The 21784-nt window shown below is 49.3% G+C and overlaps 1 protein-coding gene across 5 annotated transcripts in view; it reads left to right on the forward strand.

Annotated features, from left to right (window-relative positions):
• Positions 1-21784, forward strand: part of Klhl3 (kelch like family member 3) — a 121953-nt gene that overhangs the window by 55903 nt on the left and 44266 nt on the right. For all 5 annotated transcript variants that reach the window (XM_029468306.2, XM_029468307.2, XM_029468308.2 and 2 more), the window contains exons 5-6: positions 5414-5576; positions 18335-18444. In XM_029468306.2, coding sequence (XP_029324166.1) covers positions 5414-5576; positions 18335-18444 — 273 coding nt within the window. The remainder of the gene's footprint in view (positions 1-5413; positions 5577-18334; positions 18445-21784) is intronic.

Consider the following 21784-nt stretch of genomic DNA (forward strand, 5'->3'; position numbering starts at 1 on the left):
TGTGACAACAGGGTTTACTCTGACAGGGCTGGTGTGAGGGGTGCACATACTGACATGGCCTTAGAGCAGGGCCTGGCACCAGGTGCACAGCATTACCTAAACAGGGAGATGCCGTCATACGTATACATATGACATGTACGTAGAAGGCATTGATGCTGATGTAGAAGGCATTGATGCTGACGGGGACTGAGGACAGGTGATCAGGTAGCCCGGTGGGGAGTAGGAGCCATGGTGAAGGGGGCGGGGGTGAACCCCATCTTATCTACAGGTGGCTGGCAATTCTCCTAAAGTATACTTTATATACCTCCTGGCTCCTGGGATATGCCCAGAATGCTTGGCGTGGACAGAGGCCTGGACTAGGCACCAGCTATTCTTCTGAGGAGAGGGACCTTTGGACTATCTGCTGAGGATCAAGGGATGGAAAAGCTAGATCTAGAAGGCACAGGGCCACAGGCTGTCCCTCCCGTGTGCTGGGCTGCACGGAAACTCATCTTGTTCCACATTTGGACAGGCATTCAGCACTTTTCTTCTCGAACTACTACCCTGCACCAGCCAACGATGGCGTCCACAGAGAAGCTGCTGTGACAGGCTGCTTCCCCAAGGAACAGCTGCTCTGTAGGCAGAGACAGATGGAGGGTCTGGTGGAGGTCTCCAGGAGGAAGTAGTCACTCCTGCCTGAGGAGGAGAAGGGGCGCAGACCACACTCAGGAAATGTTTGGGCCAGACTCTGGAGGAAGAGGGGCTGGTCTGGCTTGCCTCTTCTGTCTTTGTGCCCATCCCCCTAACCCAGGCTGGGAGTCCCCTGAGGGGCCTACTGAGACTGTCCCTGAGAGTTAAATCTCACCCTTTCCTAGGCACACACATGATATTCAAACAGGCTTAGAAAGCTGAGTCACACACGGCAGCACAAGAGGAGTGGGGACCTGAACTCGGCTCCCTCTGACTAACCTGTGTGGCTGGGCTGAACTTTTTTTTTTTTTTAAAGATTTATTTATGTATATGAGTACACCATTGCTCTCTTCAGACACACCAGAAGAGGGCATTAGATCCCATTACAGATGGTTGTGAGCCACCATGTGGTTGCTGGGAATTGAACTCAGGACCTCTGGAAGAGCAGTCAGTGCTCTTAACCGCGGAGCCATCTCTCCAGCCCTGAACTCATTTCTTAAGCGAATGACCTGAGCCTAGGTTTCTGCCCCTAGCGGTTAATTATAATCAAAACTGCCAGTGCTAGTGGTGTTGCTCACTCCTATAGCCACAATCCCCAGCTTGGCTCTCTCCCTACACCACCACCGTGACCACGCCCACTGTACTGTTGAGCACGAGGCTCACAGAGCTAAGGTCATTGTCCTCGGCCACATGGCCAGCAAATGGGAACACTGAAAGTGACGCTTTGATCGTCTGCTGCCCGCTGCCTGGTCATCTGCACTTTGCTTGTACTCTTTAGTCCTCCCTACCCCGCAGAAGGCTCTAATAAGCACTTCCGGTCTCTCTGGTCGCCCTTCACCTGGCACACTGGCGGGCGTCCCCCCTCCCCCCCCCCCCCCCCCCATAGAGTTCCAGGACTAGGTGTTTTCTGAGGCAGGGCATTTCCTTTTGTTTTTGCAAAAGGAAGCAAAGCCTGCGACGGATATCCTCTGCTGTGTTTTCTTGTGATATAGGGAGAGAACAAATAAGACAGGCCCGGCACAGCAGAAGTGGAAGGCTGGCTATTTACAAGCCGAGGGGACCTGTAAACTTGCTGTGGGCCATTCCCGGCTGCTTTAGGAAAGAGGGGCTGAAAGGCAAGCTGGTTGCTTTAGACCAAGGGTAATTTTCCATGCCGATGGGTAGTTCCTGCTAACTCCTCCTTCCTTTTGCGGCCAGCATCCATGCTATGGCTCTCTCTACTTTCACAGTGTATTTCAAAGCATGGAGCTGGGCTCAGGAAGTAGAGAAGAGGAAATGCCCTCAAGTCCTGCTGATGTGGAGGATGGGACCGACCTGTTACCTTCCCCTGGGAAGTTGGGTTTGGGTGTATGGCCCTATCTGATAGCGCCTCAGTCTATCCCCGAGCAACAGAGCATGAAAGGTGGCTTATCTCCTGGTCTCCCCATCCTTTCCTTTAATGTCATGCCTCCTCCAATCTTCTTCCTGTCCAGAGTGAAGCTACGGAGGGCAGAAAAGGGCCTTTAGCCATTAGATCACAGCCCAGTTCGTTGTGGGGAAACCAGGTCCCGGGAGCTCTCAGGTAGGAGGGGCTACTCTCAGGTAGGAGGGGCCACTCTCAGGTAGGAGGGGCTACTCTCAGGTAGGAGGGGCCACTCTCAGGTAGGAGAGGCCAAGTAAAGAGAGGGTGGGAGTGGACACTCTCATTAGCTCTTGTGTGCTAAGTGGGTTTTGTGAGCTACAGTAGGGAACTTGGAAGCTGTGTGGGTAGTCTGCCCACACAAGTGTTAAGTTAGAATGTAACCTAAGGCACGAGTTCAGGAAATAATTTGTTATTGTACTTCTCAAGCTGGCTGTCATGAGCTTGAAAACTGAAGCACTGAACTGTGCTGTCTTTCTGGAGGGAAGGAAGGGAGGGTGTGTTTCCGGCATGGTCTTGCTGGGGCTTGGCAGGGAACGCAGCCTGGGTATAGGCAGGAATCTCAACCATCCAGAGAGTTACTGGCAAGAGAAACCCCTCCCCTGCCGCCCTATGCTAGCATAAATAAATGTTCCAGGTTGCCTAGAACTGAAGGGGACCCTCTGAACTTGTCCTAAAACTATCAGGGCCAGACAATCCGGGATGATTGGCCAGAGGCTCTGCGGGGTCACATGGTGTAGAGCCTTCCACTCCTAGCGTGTACCCAGCGAGAGTGGCAAATGGATCTGCACCTCACTGGCTGGCAGGAACTAATCTGGTCTTGGGATCTGTATGGCCAGGCCGAGTGGCCCACAGGTTAATTGAGTTTCCAGGTTTATGGCTGCCGAGTCGGGTGGAGGCAGCCTGGTGGGGATGGAGCTCAGGCGGCCAGATTTGGGCTCTCCTTGGGTTCGCCTACAGTTTTACAACTCCGAGGCTAAGTCGATTTTTATCTCTCTCTTCTTCAGAAATGAATCAGTGGGCCAGAAAAGACCAAGGACATTGTGTTAACTCAGTCTTGCTGGGGACACGGCAAGAGGGAGGCAGTGTGTGGGGTGGGAGGAGGGGAGCGGCCTTTCCAGGGAGAAGTAGAAGCTGTTAGACAAAGCCTTCCCTGTGGACACCTGGCTTAGTGTGACGCACAGTGGAGTTCTTGGTGGCAGAAGTGGATGCATTTGGGCAAGGAGGAGGAACAGGGCACACTGTCCTACAGCACTGGAAGCTCTGGGGTGTCCCTTGGTGCTCTCGGACTAGGACAGTTGGTTACCCCCTGTGGAAGGACAAGGACCAGGCATGATCCTTGTCCAGGGATTGGCTTTAGGCCTTAGCACACAGAGGGGATGGAAGTCTATATGGAGGGCTCAGAGATGTTTTGAGAGAAGATCAGCATCCAGCATTTAAATTATTAAAAACAAAAAAGGCACACATTATTCCCCAATTAAAAAGAACAAAAGCATTCATGCCTGCAGCCTTGTCTTCCTGGGGCAAGTCATTATAGATGGTAACAGCTGGAGTTGGTCTGGCTTAGCCTCTCTCCCTGAGAACTGGGGTGGGGGTGGGGCAGCTGGGAGGAAGGACAGAGGACCAGGGAAGCACTACAAGGAGCTGGTGCCGAGTGGGTGGGTTTCACCCAAGTTTCTTTTTTGGTAAGGTATCCCGGCTGCTGCCTCTCACACAGTGAGAGGGACAGTGGAGCCCAGTGGGGCAGGGCGTTTGTCTTGTTTTTATGACCTAGAGGGCAGGCTGGGCAGCTGTGGGAAGCTTGGCAAGGGTTGGTAGTGAGTGCCCAGCAGGCTTGCTCAAGCCAGTTTCCCCTGGTTCTTAGGAAAAAACATGTGCGCACACACCCAAGCAAGAACTATTCCTTTTTCCATGATGCAGAATAAGTGTCCTGTGACTTTTCCAAAGAGAACTTAGCTCTCCTCTTTGAGCATGCACTCGGAGGACTCCTTTGCTTTTTAACCTGTTGGTAAGGAGGGCCACCCAAGTGCATACTGGCTGGGATGACTCTCTTCTTTCAGTCAGATGAAACTCCATAAAAACAAGATGTGGTTTCTTTTGCTTACTATTGGATCTTAGAACCTTAGCCAGGGTCTGGCACATAGACACGTAGCAGTTAGGTAGTGAGCAACTCAGCAAGAGCCTTCTAAGTGAGAATAGCACACTAAAGCCTTCAGGGCAGTGGGTCCCAGAGTCAGCTTGCTAAAGAGGCATGTGAGGGAACCTTAAATATCACTCCACACCAGGTCACACCTGCTGTGTGACACTATTTCTGGGGAGATGTAAACATTTATTTCCCCCAGATAGGGAACTGACGAAAGACCAAAGAACAGATGTCCCCAAAGTTTAACTTGGTAAAACCAGTACGTTTTACTGGGGTCACTCACAGGAGCAGAAATGACTCAAAAGACAGCTGTATCACCGAAGCCCACCCCATCATGGGTGGCAGCTCAAGAAAGCCGGAACCAGGAGTTTCCTGCATGATTTGCAGGCGGCTCAGTAGGTCACAGGGAGTACTTTGAAGGAAGCTCAGCTGGTTGCTGGTTCCTCCAGGCAGTTCAACTTGCCCAAGAGTGTCTCTCCCCAGACCTCACTGCTTATGCAAGCATAGTGAGGGAGGGTCTAGTGGATCTGATCAGTTTCAGGGACTTCCTGAAGCTGTAAAGTTGTTGTTTTTTTTTTTTTTCCTCCTTAGCTTGAGAGCTTCCCTGAAGGATGGAATTTTTCACCTCTCCTGAGAACACCCTCTTGTTCTACTTCCCTGCAGACACCCCCTGTCTTCATAAGCTTTCCTCTAAGATACAAGGGTTTAATCTCAGAAGAAAGGGCACACAGTAGCCTGTATCCCTCAGGATGTGTAGTTCTCTGGGTGATGCCAGTATGTGGCCAAGTATTTAGAGCTTCTGTGTGTGCTGTACATGCAAGATACTTGTGTTGCACGTGTGCACACACTGGATCTCACTGTTCATGTACAAGGTCCAGCATGTACAAGGTCACTCAAGTTCTTAGACATGAGTGAGCTTTCAGGCCTGTGGAACCTAAACCTGAATTTTACTAAGGTCCTGCTACAGAGACAACCCTGGAAAGGTTTACAGGTTGGAATGATACTGAGACTCCCCTTGTGGGCGGGGCTCCAAGGGCAAAGCAGGCTGGGAAGTTTGGACTCAGTGAGAGGGCAGTGGAGAGTCATGAGAAAATCTTGAGTGTAAGGTCACAGAAGCAGGAAAGGACAGTGATTTTGGGGGAGGGGGTGCTCCTGATGTGGGAGCGGGTGTCTCAGGGGGTCACTCTCTATCTCTCTCACAGGTGCTGCTTCCAGCAGCCAGCTTGCTGCAGCTCATGGATGTGCGACAGAACTGCTGTGACTTCCTGCAGTCTCAGCTGCATCCCACCAACTGCCTGGGCATCCGAGCTTTTGCAGATGTGCACACGTGCACCGACCTCCTGCAGCAGGCGAACGCCTATGCAGGTAAGGCAGGGCGGCCCGAGTTCCTGTGAGCTCATGGATTTAGTCACCTGGCACATGTGTGTGCACATGTGTGTAGCATTAACTGAGCTTAGTGTTGCAATGGGTCTTTTTCTTGTTTAAGGCAACTTTTCTTTGCTTATCGCTCCATGTAGATGCTATTGGAAGTTGAACAGGCTCCAGGCTCCCAGTGATTAACAAGTGACCTCTTGCGCACTGTCTCGATTTCTAGACTCATTGATTTAAATCTGAAAGGAATTAAAGTGCAAGATGGACTGGTGGCACACACCTGTGACTCAGCATCACAGAGGCAGGAGGATCACCACAAGTTCAAGGCCAGTCTGGGTTACATGATAAAACCCCATGTCAAAGCCCAAACCAAAGTTAACAAATCAACCAACTGACCCCCACCGAAGGTGAGAGTGCAGTCAGACTCACGTCAAAGTGATGGAGCAGGCCCCTCATCAGTTGAGAGCACACAGTGCTCTGAAGGACCAGGGCTGACTTCCCGGCAGCCATGTTGGTACCTTACAATCACTCTGTCAAGGGATCTGGCCCCCAAGTCTACCTGCACTCACATGCACAGACCCACACAGAGACACACAATTAGAAAGAAATATAAAATCTAAACAAAAGGCAACTTCACAAATTGGCTTCCTCCATTCACCTCAGAAAACTGTGAACACTATTAAATTTATTTGTTTTGGACAACAGCGTTGACTTCTCTGGGAGGATAAGGTTGGGTCTCTGCAGACTTCCCTCACGCACGCCGGCCTCCCCACACCTCGTCCTCATAATGGAGCCAACCAGTGTATTACAATGAGGTGTTTTAGTTAGAAAAAAATGTTCACAAACACCAGAAAGGCAGCGAACGACTGTCTTTTTCTTTAATATGAGTGTAGCCACCTACACTAGACATAGCTGGAAGAGCCTCAGTCTGGCAGTGTGTTTTCTGGGCAACTCCGTACCTTGGAGAACTTGTTATCTTGGAATTTAAATGGAGTCTTGGGAGGCAGAAGAATTGGAGGTAACTATGTCATCCAGGATGCTTAGCAGGGCACTCTCCCTCAGCATTCATTGCAGGAAATGGAAGGATATCGCGAGTTATCTAGGAAATGGGTCTGGCCATCTTAATGGCTAGGTCGGTGCATCGCTGCCTCCTTGTCTACCAGAGGAGAGCTTCATTTCATTCCATGGCCAGATCAACAGCGCCATGCCTGCCCCTCTCTTCTGCTTCCTGTCTAGCCGGGACCTAGGAAACAGGCTGAGGAGCCTCTGTCTGCCCTGTGCTGCAGTCCCTGTGGCCGTGAGGTGACAGTGAGGTGACAAGCATGCATCCTGCTGCTTTAGGTTCTCTAATCAGCTCCAGGTATAGACTGTCGGGCCTTCATGGGAAGACACACATGACCAAGGGTCATAGACTGTCGATCCTCCATGCACAGGTACACACATGACCAATGGTCACATGTGGCATGTCCATCCTCCACGTGGACACACACATGACCAACGGTGAAGATGTCCTTGAAGCTTAACACTGTGAAGGACTACTCTGGTAGCCTTGGCTCTCAGTCCTGGTGTCCTGAACTCTGCTGCTTGTCTGTCATCCGTCCTGGCTTATGCGGTACTTCCTCCACCTTTTCTTTCCTAACGAGGGTCCCCCGTGGAGGAGGCCCCTTTCCTGAAGGATGCTGCTCAGGTTTGATGTGTCTGCACGTGTGGTCCCTCCCGCTGTGAGCGTGCGTCAGGGTGATGAAGGTTTCATGCTGAGGTGCTTGGACTTCTTCCCTTCTTTCTTATCTCCTCCGCCAGCCCTCCCTGCTAACCCACCCAGCGCGTACATCCATACAAGCACTGTGTTTTCTTCATCCCCCTCCCAATTCAAGGTAAGCTAGACCTGTAGGAAAGTGGAGACGATGCTTTGTGCTGGTGCTTCCTGGTCCTGATGCTGTCAAAGCAATTGGCTTCTGGCAGTGGCTTTTGTGCGCGTGTCTGTTGGTAGCCTAGTGAATTTCCATGACTAGTATTTATTAGCACTTTTCCTTTGGTTACCCTTTTACGCTAAGCACTTCATGAACGCCCTACTCCTCAAAGGTATGCAACCATTGAGGAAACCAGAGGTCAGATGGTCCTAGGAGAGGCAACTAGTTAGGGCAGGGACAGAATTAAACCCAGTGTCAGCATCTGTGGCCATTGCCTTCCACAGCTTCCAGTTTGCACATAAGGGTAGCGAGGAGGACAGGTAGTGAGATAGGAGGCCCATTCCACTGAAATGGTATGCTTAGTCGCCTGTGTCACGGTGTCACCAAATCCCAGCAGTGTAGACAGATGGACAGACAGCCGATGCTGGTACAGACTTGGGGTTGGGGAAGCAGAACATAGGTGTCTTCTTCTCTCTTGGTTGCACTGTACCTAGCCACACAGAGATTGTCTCCTCTCTGCACGGGTGGCCATGTCTACATTCCCTGGCTCAGTTAGCGTGCTTGACAAACATGGAACCTCCTCTCTGTGATGCAGGCCTGTGACCTTCCCACAGCCTGCCTTCGCGCAACCTCAGCTTTGTAAAGCGGGGGGGTTTAAGGTGTGGGGATAATGCAGGAGCTCCAAGCCCAATGAACAGAGAGTACAAAGGAAATTATCAAGACTGCTGTGTTTAGAGAGGGAGGCTGGAATGACGCCTTGGGTCCTTCATCTTTGACGGACGTGGGCCTGCTTCATTTCGTGACCGTTTATCCCTGGACCCTGGTTCTTTGGGATATCCCTGTTTCTGGAGACAGACCTTTCATTTTATACTGCTGCTACACGCAAGAAACAATGCTGGACTGTCTTGCTTTACAAAGTATTTTTGAGCCAACATTGCAAGGGAATCCCTTGTATCAGATCCAGGAGTCAGGCCTGCCAACCCATGGGGCTGAGCGACCCTGGACTGTTTTAATAAAGCCTTGCTGGTTTTAGGATGGCGGGAATGATGAAGGGCAAGAGCGATATTCTGCAGTAGTGGAAGCCCCAAGTCTGGGCTCTGGATCCCCCCTGACAGACCCAGCTGCTGTACTGAGGGGCCTCAGAGCTGGGTCCAGGTTGTAGATGCCAGAGCTCATGGCTTCTAACTGCTGGTGTTCAAACCCCTGAGGAAGGGGGCCAGTTCAAGGCTCCTGATTCTGGGATTCCTTTATCTGGAAATACAGGTAGGTGGATATGTGGTCTCTCTTCTCCCCTCCCCAGTTTCTAGACAACTGGGCTCTGCCTTCACTTGCCTGCCACCCCCAGTTTGTCCCTGAACAAGTTTCCACGGAAAGCTCTTTTTCTGACATATTGTCACTATTTCAACTTGAATACAAACCCCATCACTGATCGGTCCAGGAAAAGCAGATGGGCAGAATGACCACAAGAGGCACAATAGTCCCACCGGGAGTGAAACACCACAGCAACTTTGTCCCCCCTGGACCCTTCAGTATCTCTTTCATTGAAAACATGTTTATGGTCTGGAGAGATGGCTCAATGGTTAAGGACACCCGCTGTCCTTCTAGGGGACCCAGATTCTATTCACTGCACCCATATGGTAGCTCACAGCCATCTGTAATTCCAGTTCCAGGGGGTCTGACACCCTCTTCTTTCTGACTTCCGAGGGTCCTAGAGCTCATGTGGTGTACAGCTATACATGAGGCAAACACTCATGCACATAAAATAAAATAAAGGAGAAAATGCTCCCCAGGTTTAAAAATGCCTCTGTATTAGATCCTGGGAAGTCTCCCACATCTGCAGTTACATTCCCATACCACTGCACTAAACTTTATAAAATATATCCTATTGTACGAGACGAGTTATCTTCTTGTCAGTCAGAAGTGAAGGTATGAACACCTGTCATTCTCCCGCCAGTCCCTTAGAAGGGGTCTGGGGCACAGTATTGGGTGTTCCTATAGAACGTATGTATCATGTGTTTTGGTGGACACAGATGCTCTCTGTACCCAACTTCATTTCAACATTTTATCATCTTATGTTATGTGTTTGGATGCATGTCTGTATACAGTATGTGTGCCTGTAGAGGCCAGAAGAGGCCATTGGATCTCCTGGAACTGGAGTTACAGGCAGTTGTGAGACAACGTGTGGATGCTGGGGTCTGACCCAGGTCCTCTGGAAGAGCAGCTAGTGTTCTTGACCCATGAGCCACCATACCAGCCCCCTACGCATTATGCTTTTATTTGACCTAAATAAGATCTTAGAATCATATCCAGACTCTTGAACAAAGCTGTCTATTTTAGTGTGTTGTGTGGGCATGAGAAAGAGAGAGAGAAACAGACAGACAGACAGACAGGGAGACAGAGATGCTATACTAATACTCCGTTGATGGATATTAATGCTTCCAGTTTTATTGACCATACTTCAGCGAGCATTAAATTAATTTTTACATTTATCTCATATTGGGTGGGGGCTTCAGGGTTTCACGGTGCACGCAGAGGTCAGAGAAAAACTCATGGGACTCAGTTGTGCCTTTCTACCCTGTGGGTTCTGGGATTGAACTCTCAGGTTTTAGGCTTCAGCCACAAGCGCCCTTCCTACTGACCCTCAGTAAAGTGAGCACTCTTGTGCACAATATTTTGGACTATAGTTGGCAGGGTATAATCTCGGTAGTGTTACTAGACCCAAGAAAACGTATGTTTAAACTGATGTGGCTGGAGATCCAGTATAGTCGTAAGACCTTGCCTAGTGCGTATAGGCTCTGAGTTTGATTCCCAGTTCTGTGTACTTTCTGTAGAAAGGGTCTCCAGCCCCCCAGTGCGTGGAGCACTGGCTAGGGACCGCACTTCTCTGCCCAGCAGATGGCTTGATTTCCTGTTTGGAGCGACCCTGGCTCTTGCAGCTGCAGCAGCACTTCCTGCTTCTTCTGTGTCCAGTCTGCTTGCAGGGTGATGTGTGAGACTTCGGCTCTGCTGCTGTCATGTTTAGTGTGAGTGTTTGTGTGTGTGTGTGTGTGTGTGTGTGTGTGTGTGTGTGTGGTCAGGGAGAGTGGGCCCTTCAGAAGCTGACTGTGCAGACCTCTGGCTCTCAGCAAAGAGTATCCCAGCCCGTCTAAGTAGTCGGAGACCAGCAAGGCGACTCTCAAGTTTGCACAACCCATTCCTTATCCCTTGTAATTGTTGTTCCGTTTAATCTTTAACCCCAGAGACTTGGTTGTTTGGTAGTTAGAGGGCCATGTGCCTGGGCCATCAGCGGGGCTGCTTAGGGGATTTTAATGGGGCCTCATTAAAGCCTTGGCAGTTAAAATTCTTTGGGTATGCTGTTTACATCAACCTGCCAGAGCTGAGCTGAAACCCTCCAGCCACAAGATGGAAAAGCCATTTCATTTCGTGTGCTCATAAAGAGAAATGTCCCCCCCCCTTTGATTAATTAGGTCATTTGGTGGAACGAAGTAATTAAGTCAGGAGCAGAAAAGTTTTGCGAGGCATTTAAACCATGAATCTCTGGCCCGTCGAGGCCCTTCTCACAACTGGGCTGTATCCAAGTTGGCTCGAGGAGAGGATGAAGCTGAAGGTGGGAGTTTTTACTGTTTTGAACACTTACTATGACCCAGGCACCGCACCAAATAGCACTGATAAGTGGGCAGTTTTAAGGAGCTCATGGCAGTGTGTGTGTGTGTGTGTGTGTGTGTGTGTATGTGTGTGTGTGTGTGTGTGTGTATACTTGAGAGAGCAGGAGAAGCATACGTATATATCATGAGAAATGAGACATGGGCCATATGGAGAATATTTCCTACCTTCTGTGGGGCACATGGAAATGATATTTGGAGTCTGAGGGCTAGTGGCCCTGACCCTTCTGGGAAGACATCAAGGTGGGCTCTGTCACTTCCCTGTGGAAGCCTAGCTTCTCCTTGGAGCAGAGAGACCTATGGGATTGAGGAAATCAAGTCCTGGTTCAGGAAGGCTAACCTCTGCTCTTCAAAAATCAGAAATAAGGACTAGGGGACGGGGGAGCACCTAGGGGAAGCATGGGGGTTGGAGGGGGCAGGACATCTAGAGGTGAACACTTAGGCAGTTCTCCTAAGATTTTCTTTCCCCGTCATGTGCTTTGATTCTGCACATGCCTCCATGGGTTTCCCAGTCCCCATATCTTGGAAGGACCTCACGATAAGGTAGGGGGATTAGGATATGGAAATTACTTTATTTCCCTGTTTTGGGGAGAACAGACTTTGGGAACATGGGTGAATATACTTTGTCGAGCCCGGTAGACAGGGAGAGATCTTAATTCAGAGGTGACCTTAGTGTCTTTTCTGTCGCCATGATAAAGCACGACAAAGGCCTGGGGACCTTGTAGAAGTTTGACTTATGTACCAGAATTTTAAAGTCCACCCCCAGTGACAGACTTTCTCCAGCAGGGTTACACCCCCTAAACCCACCCAGGTGATGCCACCACCTGGGGACCAAATTCAGATGCTCAAGAATATTGGTGGGGGGGGGGACATCTCATTCCATCCACTACGTATGTCTATGCTGTGAAGCCAGGGATGAGTCCACAATGATTAGAGCACCAGTAGGCTAAGATGACTATCTTCCCTTTAAAAAGAACGTTCTTCGTATTTGCAGCCTTCCTCTCTCCGTTTCTTTGTGTGTGTCCCTCCCCCACCCATCTCTGTCACATCCAAGAGGGAGAGTTTAGGGTTTCAGGTATTTATATTTAGTTTTACCCAAATGGCCTTCTCAGGACAGCCTTTTCAATTTATCCTTTTAACCATGTGTTAATGCTTTGCCTGCATGCATGTTTGTGTACCAAGTGCATGCAGTGCCCACAGAGGCCAGAAGAGGGCGACAGTTCCCAGGAACTGGAGTTACAGTCTGTTGTGGGTTGCTGCCCGTGTGGGCGCTGGGAATGGAACCCAGGTCTTCAGGAACAGCAACGGGTGTTCTCAGCCTCTAAGTCATCTCTCCATCCCTGGGAATTGTCTTCATCTTAAAGACTATGGTACTTCCAGAACATGTGTTACTATAATCAGACAGGTTTTGGTTTCAAACCCTGGCTTTATGTTTACCATTGTGTGAACTTGAGCAGGAGATGTAGTCTTTTTGATCTTCTGCTCTGCTGATTCTAAAGTGGAGAGATTGATATTTACATTGTCAAATAAATATCCCGGAAGACTTTCAACACTGAGATAAGCATACGGTAGCTTGGTACAGAAAGTTTAGCAGTTCCAGGAGCGAAACAGAACCCAGGACCTCAGGAGACTCTGTTCAATGTTCTCTGAGCCATCTCTGAATTTACCCAGGATGCTGCTGTTTTTATATCGAGGTGCCTCTTCTAGAGGAGATGTTTAGCCCAGAGTCCTCTGTTGGCGATACTCAGTGGGAGAAGGGAGCTGGAGAGATGGCTCAAGAAAAATAACAGCCCTGGCCACAGGCTTCCAGTTGGGATTGTTGGTGCCAGCAAGCCTGTCTGTAGGCACCAGATTGGTCCTCTTGATTTCTGAAGAAACACCGCATTTGGTATATCACTTGGTCACTGTTCTGTAGGGATGTTGTCTGAGTCAGGGTTTCTATTCCTGCACAAACATCATGACCAAGAAGCAAGTTGGGGAGGAAAGGGTTTATTCAGCTTACACTTCCACATTGCTGTTCATCACCAAAGGAAGTCAGGACTGGAACTCAAGCAGGTCGGGAAGCAGGAGCTGATGCAGAGACCATGGAGGGATGTTCTTTACTGGCTGGCTTCCCCTGGCTTGTTTAGCTTGTTTTCTTATAGAACCCAGGACTACCAGCCCAGGGATGGCTCCACCCACAATGGGCCCAGCCCCCTTGATCACTAATTGAGAAAATGCCTTACAGCTGGATCTCATGGAGGCATTTCCTCAAGGGAGGCTCCTTTCTCTGTGATAACTCCAGCCTGTGTCAAGTTGACACACAAAACCAGCCAGTGCAGATGTTTTCAGTAAACACGGTTTTAGATATTTGCTTATTTTAGTGCTCACAGGACTTTATGAGACATTCTACTAAGAGGTGAGAAATAGTAGCCTCACAAGACTGGATAGTCACATGGCTAGAAAGTTTGTTGAATGCAATGGAATTAGATTTGATGCCAGAGACTTGGCAGGACCTTTAGTCCCAGAGGGCCCCTCAAAGCTGTGGACAGGTGTCTCCATCGGAGCCGTGGTGCCTACAGCTAGACTCTGTGAAGAGGGAACAGGCTGGTAGGCTTCACACCTTGTGAGCTTCGTAAGGAATCCAGAGTAGACTAATGCATATCACCATTTTTAAACAGTGTTTAAATAGTTTAGCATTTAGTTTATTGTTGATTGTCATTCGGGGACAGAAAACACTCAAAATAAAACATTTGTTTTTGAAAATTTCATTTTAGGAAGTCAAGAAAATTTAAAATCTACTAAGTGCAAGAAATGACTGTGTGTTTGTTTTCGTTGCCTGTTGTCCAGGATTTGCTGATGGGACCTGCCTGGAAAGTGCATGTCCTGTGTTTCTAGGGCTGATGGTCCCCTCTGTTTCTGCTTATCCTCCCGATACAAGCTCTGGGTGGTACAGTGTTTCTGGCTCGCCACTTCTGTGTCTTTTTGAATATGTCCTGTTTCCTTGAACAGATGGGTCCTCAGGATGTGAGAATGACCAAGACTTTCCCTTTCAGCCTAGACAAAGTGATTAAAACGTGTCCCTCCCTGCCCTCGTGACCTACTGATAAAATGCACATTATCGTTTTTGAGCCCTAAAACGAGACCTAGTTCAAGTGTTTGGATTTCATTTCTTCAACGAGGAGACCAAAGTCTAGAAAAAAGTGGCTGTGAGTTGTAGCCAAGCCTTCGCTTATCCAAGGCTCATGGCCATACCGTGCTGATGCATTGTGGGGGCTGCTGTAGCTGTGCATGCCTGCCTTTGGGAGCCTGAGACGGGAGGATAAGACTTTGAGATCAATCTGGATCCATAGCAAGGAGCTGTGTCAAAACAGCATCAGAAAACCACCAGCAGCCATAACAAGGGGATCTACCCAATTAAGTGAATATACGAAGAGCAAACAACAAATACAATAAATACATTGAAGCAAGACAATCAAAAACCAGGCAACTGTGGATGATTCTTGAGGAGATACGCCTACAAGCAGAGTGGTGCTTTTCAGAGAATATCTAGGAAAATGGTTAATGTGGGCCCAGTCTTCTGGGGATAGGTTTCCTTCTTGGAAGCCCAGTTAGGAGCCACACCTTGTTCTTGATTTGTTTATCTTGTTTTGTTTTGTTTTTAAATGGTATGTGTGTGTATGTGTATCCATGTATGTCTGTGCTCCACTTGCATGCAGTGCCCACAGAAGCCAGAAGAGGGCATCAGATCCCTTGGCATTGGAGTTACAGATGGTCCTACGTTGCTATGTGGATGCTGGGAGCTGAATTTGGGTCCTTTGCAAGGGCAATGCTCTTAACCACTGAGCCATTGCTGCACAGCCATTAACCCCGTTGCTTCTTACGTTGCTAACAGAAAGGGAACCCTGGGATGGAGGCTGGGGCTAATGTCTCCTCAGGTGGAATAGAGAAATGCTCTGCTCCCACCTGTAATCTCTTCTGCTTCCCACCCTTCTCCTTTTCGCAGCCTCTCCCCTCTCTTCTTTCTTCTTCCCTTTTCATCCCCTCCCTTTCCATTCCAAACTCATTTTTACTCCTTTCTTCCTTATGATTTAAGCCCTCAAGAGGGCACAGCATCATGTAGACTCTGTGACTCTTGGAAGAAAGTTGCTTCCAGTTTTGGCACAAGACATGGCGCTGTTACCTTGGGCACTGTTACCATGGGCACTCATCTCTTTCCCCTGGACTTCTCTAGCTTCCTTTGTTTGCTACACAGTCAAAGGGGTCAATGTTTCATTCTTTGCTTTGTCTGCACAAGTCCTGCTCATCAAAACAACCCAGCTTCATCTTGGGCTTGCGCATCTTGAGTTCTAAGGGGATCTGTGCTCAGCAGCCTCTGAGACTCAGGCTTCTAGCCATTATATGCGCACGTGTTTGTCTTTTCAAAGTCCATGTCTCAGCCCCCTCAGGCTCAGGGATGGGGTGACAAGCTTTCTCCTCCTGGATCACTCTCCACCTTTCTCTCTCACCCTCTCCCCCCACCAAGTTCCCTGGGTACCAGTGTTGGATGAGAAGCTGACGCTCTCATTCCCTTTGGTGCCCCTCCCACTAGACACCGCACCGTGGGTGGCCTTCCTGGAGGGAGTTCCAATGGGCGACTCCTTCAGGGTTAAGGAGCAGTCCACAGTAGGAAGGGACCTAGGCTGAAGTCACACACCCTCTCATGTGGGGCAGGAATGGGCAGGAATGGGCAGGAGGCAGGAGGCTGTCTTCTGCCTTCACTATCTCTGGGGTTTCAGGGTTGTTTGCCAATCCGCAAGGATCACGCTGCACTGCACTTCCTAGGTGCTTTGCCCCATTTGCCATGAAGCGTCCTGTTCCTTCTCGCTGCACAGATGTCTGTGTCTCTACCTCCCTTTTTCTCCACACCTTCCTGTTTCCCATTTGCCATGTTTGGTCCAACCAAAGCTAGGCATACGAAGGCCAGAGGCTGGCTGTGCTGGTTTGTAAGATTCTCCTAGGACCTAAAAGCCAAAGGCTCAGAGAGGCAAAGTCCAAAAGGCTGACCCTCATTCTTCATGACAGTCAGGAGTCGGGCTCGCTGGTTTGCCCCATTCAGGGGAGGTGATCCGGACCACAGTCACATCGTCAGGCTGACCAGGATTGCACTTTATGGGGGGGGAAGGGGGGAGGGGGAAAATGTTTATAACTCCTTTATCTAAGAATAAAATATTAACATGTGGGTAATCCAGACGAAGGTAGGAATTCATACAGAAACTCACTGTGTGAGAAAAATTTCAGTCTAAAATTAAAAGTAAATTCTGTAAGAAATGGTTTGAGAAGGGCTGGCGTGCCGATAGTTTGGGGGTTAGAGTTAACTCTTGAGAGTGTTACGTGAGCGTGCTCTTCCTGCAGAGAACCTGGGGTGGGCTGTCAGCACCCACATGGTGGCTTTCAACTGCCTGCAAATCCAGTTCCAGGGATCTGCTGCTCTCTTCTGACCTTTATGGCCTCCTGCATGCATGTGGTGCACATATATACAATTAGGTGTGTGTGTGTGTGCGTGCACACACACACACACACACACACACACTTAATTATTTTTATTTATTTATTTATTTTAATTTAAAAAAATTTTTTTAAATTATTTTTTAAAAAAAGATTTATTTACTATACTTATGTGAGTACACTGTAGCTGACTTCAGACACACCAGAAGAGGGCGTCAGATCTCATTACAGGTGGTTGTGAGCCACCACGTGGTTGCTGGGATTTGAACTCAGGACCTCTGGAAGAGTAGTCAGTGCTCTTAACCGCCGAGCTGTCTCTCCAGCCCCATACATAATTTTTAAAAGTAATGATTTGAGTAAGTTCCCTTCCAATTTGTTGAGGTGATGAATGTGGATATGATTTAATATGTTCTAATTTTCTTTGGCATTATGTAGGTTTTTGTTTTGTTTTGTTTTTTGGGGTTTTTTTTTGTTTGTTTGTTTTTCGAGACAGGGTTTGTCTGTGTAGCCCTGGCTGTCCTGGAACTCACTCTGTAGACCAGGCTGGCTTCGAGCTCAGAAATCCGCCAGCCTCTGCTTCCCGAGTGCTGGGATTAAAGGCGTGTGCCACCACTGTCCGATTATGTAGTTTTATTAGGCCTGCTATTCAGTAGCCTCTTAGGACTGGAGGACTCTGTCATTTGAGAGATCAGCTGGATGGGGCAGGGCAACTCCAGTGGAAATAGACGAGTGCATCCCATTAGAGTCCTTGAAGATGCTACCAGGCAAGGGGCAGTGGGACGAGGGGCTGCTGAGAGAGCCAAAGTGGGGCAGCAGGAGGGTGTTGTGAGCAACTGGGGCTGCCTACACTGAGAAACGACATCTGGGTGAATTTACATGGAAAAGGCTGGCAAAACACCTCCAGGTCTGCCCTCATCCTGAAACCCACAGACACGATGATGCTGGCTGGAGGGTAGAGCCAGGCTACACCTAGTCCCTTCTTTTATAGCAGATGGCAGCTCAGTGAACACTGAGCTGGACGATGGCCCAGGAAGATATGAGGACTGGAACTGTCTCTCGGGCTTCCTTCCGAAGCCCTGGACCTCAGGCCTGTGGCTTCTGTCTTGCTTTATAGCTGACCCCAGGTTTTCCTCCTCATAACAGCTCCCCAGGCTGGCCGCTGGGGTCAGTTCCCTGGGTTCACGCAGCCAACCTGTTATCACCTGGGCGGACACTAACCTGGACATCCCGTCAAACAGGGACTCAGTGATAGGCTTGGTTTGGGGCCTGAGAGAGAGCGATGCTGCCTTCTGACCTCCTGATGTTGAAGTCCCACAAGAACTCCAGGGACTTTCTGTCACGGGGCTATTCCGAACCACTTCTGTGTGGCTGAGCTGCAGGGGGCACCGTGCTTGCGCCTGGACAGCCAATGAGCTCAATTATGTAAGCAGGTCCGGGGAGGCTTTCCTGCAGTGCCTGGATCTGTCTAACAGATAGAGGACCAAATATAAACCCAGGTCTCTCTGCTCCACTTTCCTCTCCGCCATCGTTGGGGACTAAAAGTCCTTCTCCCCCACAGCCTGAATGTCTGTCTTTTTCTCCTCTGCCCTCCAGCTCCTCCTTGCCCTTGGACCTCTGCCTTTCTCCTCAGCTTCTGCGTCCCCCACCCCCCTGAAGGTTGCCCATGGTCACTCAAGGCCTAACCTTGTTGTCTTAACTTCTTGTCTTGGAGCAGAGCAGCACTTCCCAGAGGTGATGCTGGGGGAAGAGTTTCTGAGCTTAAGTCTGGACCAGGTGTGCAGCTTGATATCCAGCGACAAGCTGACGGTCTCCTCAGAAGAGAAGGTACTGTGGAGCCCCCTGGGAGAACACGAACCTTACTTAAATAAGCAAGCAAGCAAGCAAGCAAGCAAACAAACAAAACCCTTCAAACAAACAAACAAAAAAGGGAAGCCCGTTATCCTCTGAATCCTTTAAAGAGATGACAGGGATGATGGCAAAGCTGCTTCTAATGGCTGAGTGCTCAGACTACCATGCCCTACACTAAGCCCTTGTGTAGCCTTCAGCCCTGGACGAAGGCCTTGCTGCTGCTTTCCCCGAGGTACAGAAGAGCAGCCTGTGCCAGATTCTTCCTGTGACAGGAGGAGGATGTCTTTGCTTCAGGATCTGGTGTCTAGGGCAGTAAACCTTACATGTGCTCTAGGTATTTATTACCAGCAGGGTCCACACTTCACCTCTAGTCCGCGAGAATTAGTTGTGCAATCTTGGGTAGGGTCCTTCTGACTCTCCCCAGATCTCCTCCTCGACCCTCGATTCCCGTGAGGATGCTGGCTTCCACTTCGCCCACCGGGAAGCCAAGGGGTGGAGTGGAATTGTGTGCTGTGTAAAATGTCTGGTAGAGGTCCTGGTGGGAAGTCAGCACTACCCTAGGTTATTGTCACCCTCCCAGTGTGTGGGGTTAGCTGCTCCTCTCTGCATGTAGGACACTCACCATGTCCTCCTGTCTGTCACACGCTCTGAGATGGCTCTACTTCCCACAATGCAGTGCTGGGAAACACACCTTGGGTATTTTCTTCATCCATTCCTAGATATTCTCTCTCTCTCTCTCTCTCTCTCTCTCTCTCTCTCTCTCTCTCTCTCTCTCTCTCTCTCTCTCTCCTTTTCCTCTCCCCAAATCCTTTTTGTCCACTTTCCTGAGGAAACATTCAAGGAAAAATCCACACAAAGGATTTTTATATGCAGACGGCTCTCATGTCCAGAGGACGGGGTGGAACAAGTCACTGGGAAAGTTTGCTTGGGAAGAAAAGTTGTCGTGTTTAGAACTGTGGGTCCTGGGCCCCCATGACATCTGTCAGGAGACAGCACAGCAGTGCAGACTCTGCCCTGGGCTCAGGGAGGCCTCTGCTGTACTTCAGCACCGTAGAAACACAGCCTTCAGAGAGAGCGGTGTGTCTAGCCAGGCTCCTTCCTGTTGTATCCCCAGAATCGGGGTGGATGCCTGTGCGTCTGCCTAACCCTGCTCACTATCCTGTCTGGATCTGTGCCACCAGGTTGACACAGCTGGAAGAGATGAACTGTGCTGGATGGTTTTTATATCAGTGCAGCACAAGCTAGAGCCATCCAAAAGGAGGAGAACCCAGCTAAGGAAAGGTCTCCATAAGAGCTGACTGTAGGGCGTTTGTCATTTAAAAAACTTTTTATTGATTCTTTGTGAATTTCACATCATGCATCCCTACCCAACTCATCTCCCTGTCCCTTCATAGCTGCCCTTACAACCTTGCCCACTAAAGAAAACAAACCCAAAAATCACCCATCTCGTCGTGGGAGCTGTGGCTTGTCACAGTGTGTCCCATAGTATACCCTTTTGCCCACACCTTTTTGCATGCAAACGTTTATTGCAATGATTCATTGGTCTGGACAGAGGCCGCTGGGTTCTGCTACTTTATCGATTTTGGGTGCTCAGTGGGACTCCTCTCAGGTCTCCCATTGTTGCCTTGTGTCATGGAGATCCTGCAGTTTGGATCTGTAGGACCCACCTCTTCACATGCTCCAGCAGTTTGTAGGTGGGGGTAAATGTTGAGGTGGGCCAGCTCAAAGTGTAGTTCATTTCCTTAATTAGTGATTGGTGGAGGAGATTGTGGGCGGGGCCATCCCCGCTGGTGCTCCTGGGTCCTGTAATAAAGCAGGCTGAGCAAGCCAGTGAGCAGCTCCCCTCCACGGCCTCTGCATCAGCTCCTGCCTCCAGGTTCCTGCCCTGCGTGAGTTCCTGCCCTGATTTCTTCAGTAGACTGTGACTTAGGGTATGTTAGCTTTTATTTCCTTAAGCCCTTTCTTTCCCAGCTTTTTTTGGGGGCACGTCTTTCTGGGACCCATGCCTTCGTACCCTGCTCAGAAAGCACCGTGAGTCTGTGTCTCCTCTGGCAGGATGTCCGGGGGGCAGGGTGCCATCCACACTTCCTGAACACCACAGGGACTGGCATTCGGGTAAACCTGGCCCCCGTCTCTGCTTGCTCTCTCCATGACCCCGCAAACTCACCCGAAATATAAAATAAGAATACCAAGAGCACCTCCCTCTGAGAGTTGGCATGGGGAATAGAAGGGACAGAGAGAAACCTAGTGCTCAGTAAAGGCCGGTTGTCAGCACCACTCTCATCTCAAAGGGAAGAAGGTCAGTTTATTCTGGAGCCAGACATGAGTGACTGTGGCTCAGGAACACAAATCCAGGTCACCTAGTTCTGTGTTCTAGCAGGGAAATATATATATATATATATATATATATATATATATATATATATATATATATATAATATGTGTGTCTGTCTCTATGTGTGTGTGTGTATATATATATATATATATATATGTACACAGAGAGACACATACATACACACACACACACACACGAAAGAGAGAGAGAGAGAGAGAGAGAGAGAGAGAGAGAGAGAGGAATGTCAGCTAAGTAGGCTGCAGCAAAGTGGGGCAGTGCTTGCTGTGGGCCTCTGTTTCTATATTCCAGAAGAGCTTACCCAAGAGAGTTGTAAGTTAGATTACACACAGAGGTGGACACAAAGTGGGCGGTATTTTAAAGATCTGTTTATTTAGTGTGTATGGTTTTTTTTTTTTTTTTTTTTTTTTTTTCTGCGTGTCTATGCACCATGCATAGGCAATGCTCATAGAGGCCAGAAGAGGGCAGCAGGACCACGGGAACCACTGTTACAGATGGTGGCAAGCCACCCTGTGGGTGCTACAAATGGAACCAGGGTCCTCTGGAAGAGCAGCCAGTGCTTGTAACTGCTGAGTCATCTCTCCAGCTTCTGTGAATGGGGTTTGAGAGATCAAGAGAGCCCGGCATGATTTAGCTCTGCATCTGTGACATTTCAGGCTTCCCTTTCACTCCAGTCCTAGTCAGTGAGCTTGTTCAGTGGTTCCGTTCAGGGCGGAGGCCTTTCAGGTAGTTCAGCTCACTCACCATGGTAACCACAGTCCTGCGTTCTGATTGCTAATGATAATGCAGCTAGTCGCCACAGGGTGGCAATAATGTTAGCAGAGAAAGATAATGTTGTGGGCCAAAGTGGCTGAGTGGTTAAGGTGATGGGCTGCCAGACCATGCTCTTAAGAAAACTGCATCTCAAAATAAATAAATAAATAAATAAATAAATAAATAAATAAAGAAAGAAAACTGCATCTC

This window comes from Mus caroli, unplaced genomic scaffold, assembly GCF_978045245.1.
Source record: "Mus caroli unplaced genomic scaffold, Mus_caroli_1 scaffold_15, whole genome shotgun sequence".
NCBI lineage: Eukaryota > Metazoa > Chordata > Mammalia > Rodentia > Muridae > Mus > Mus caroli.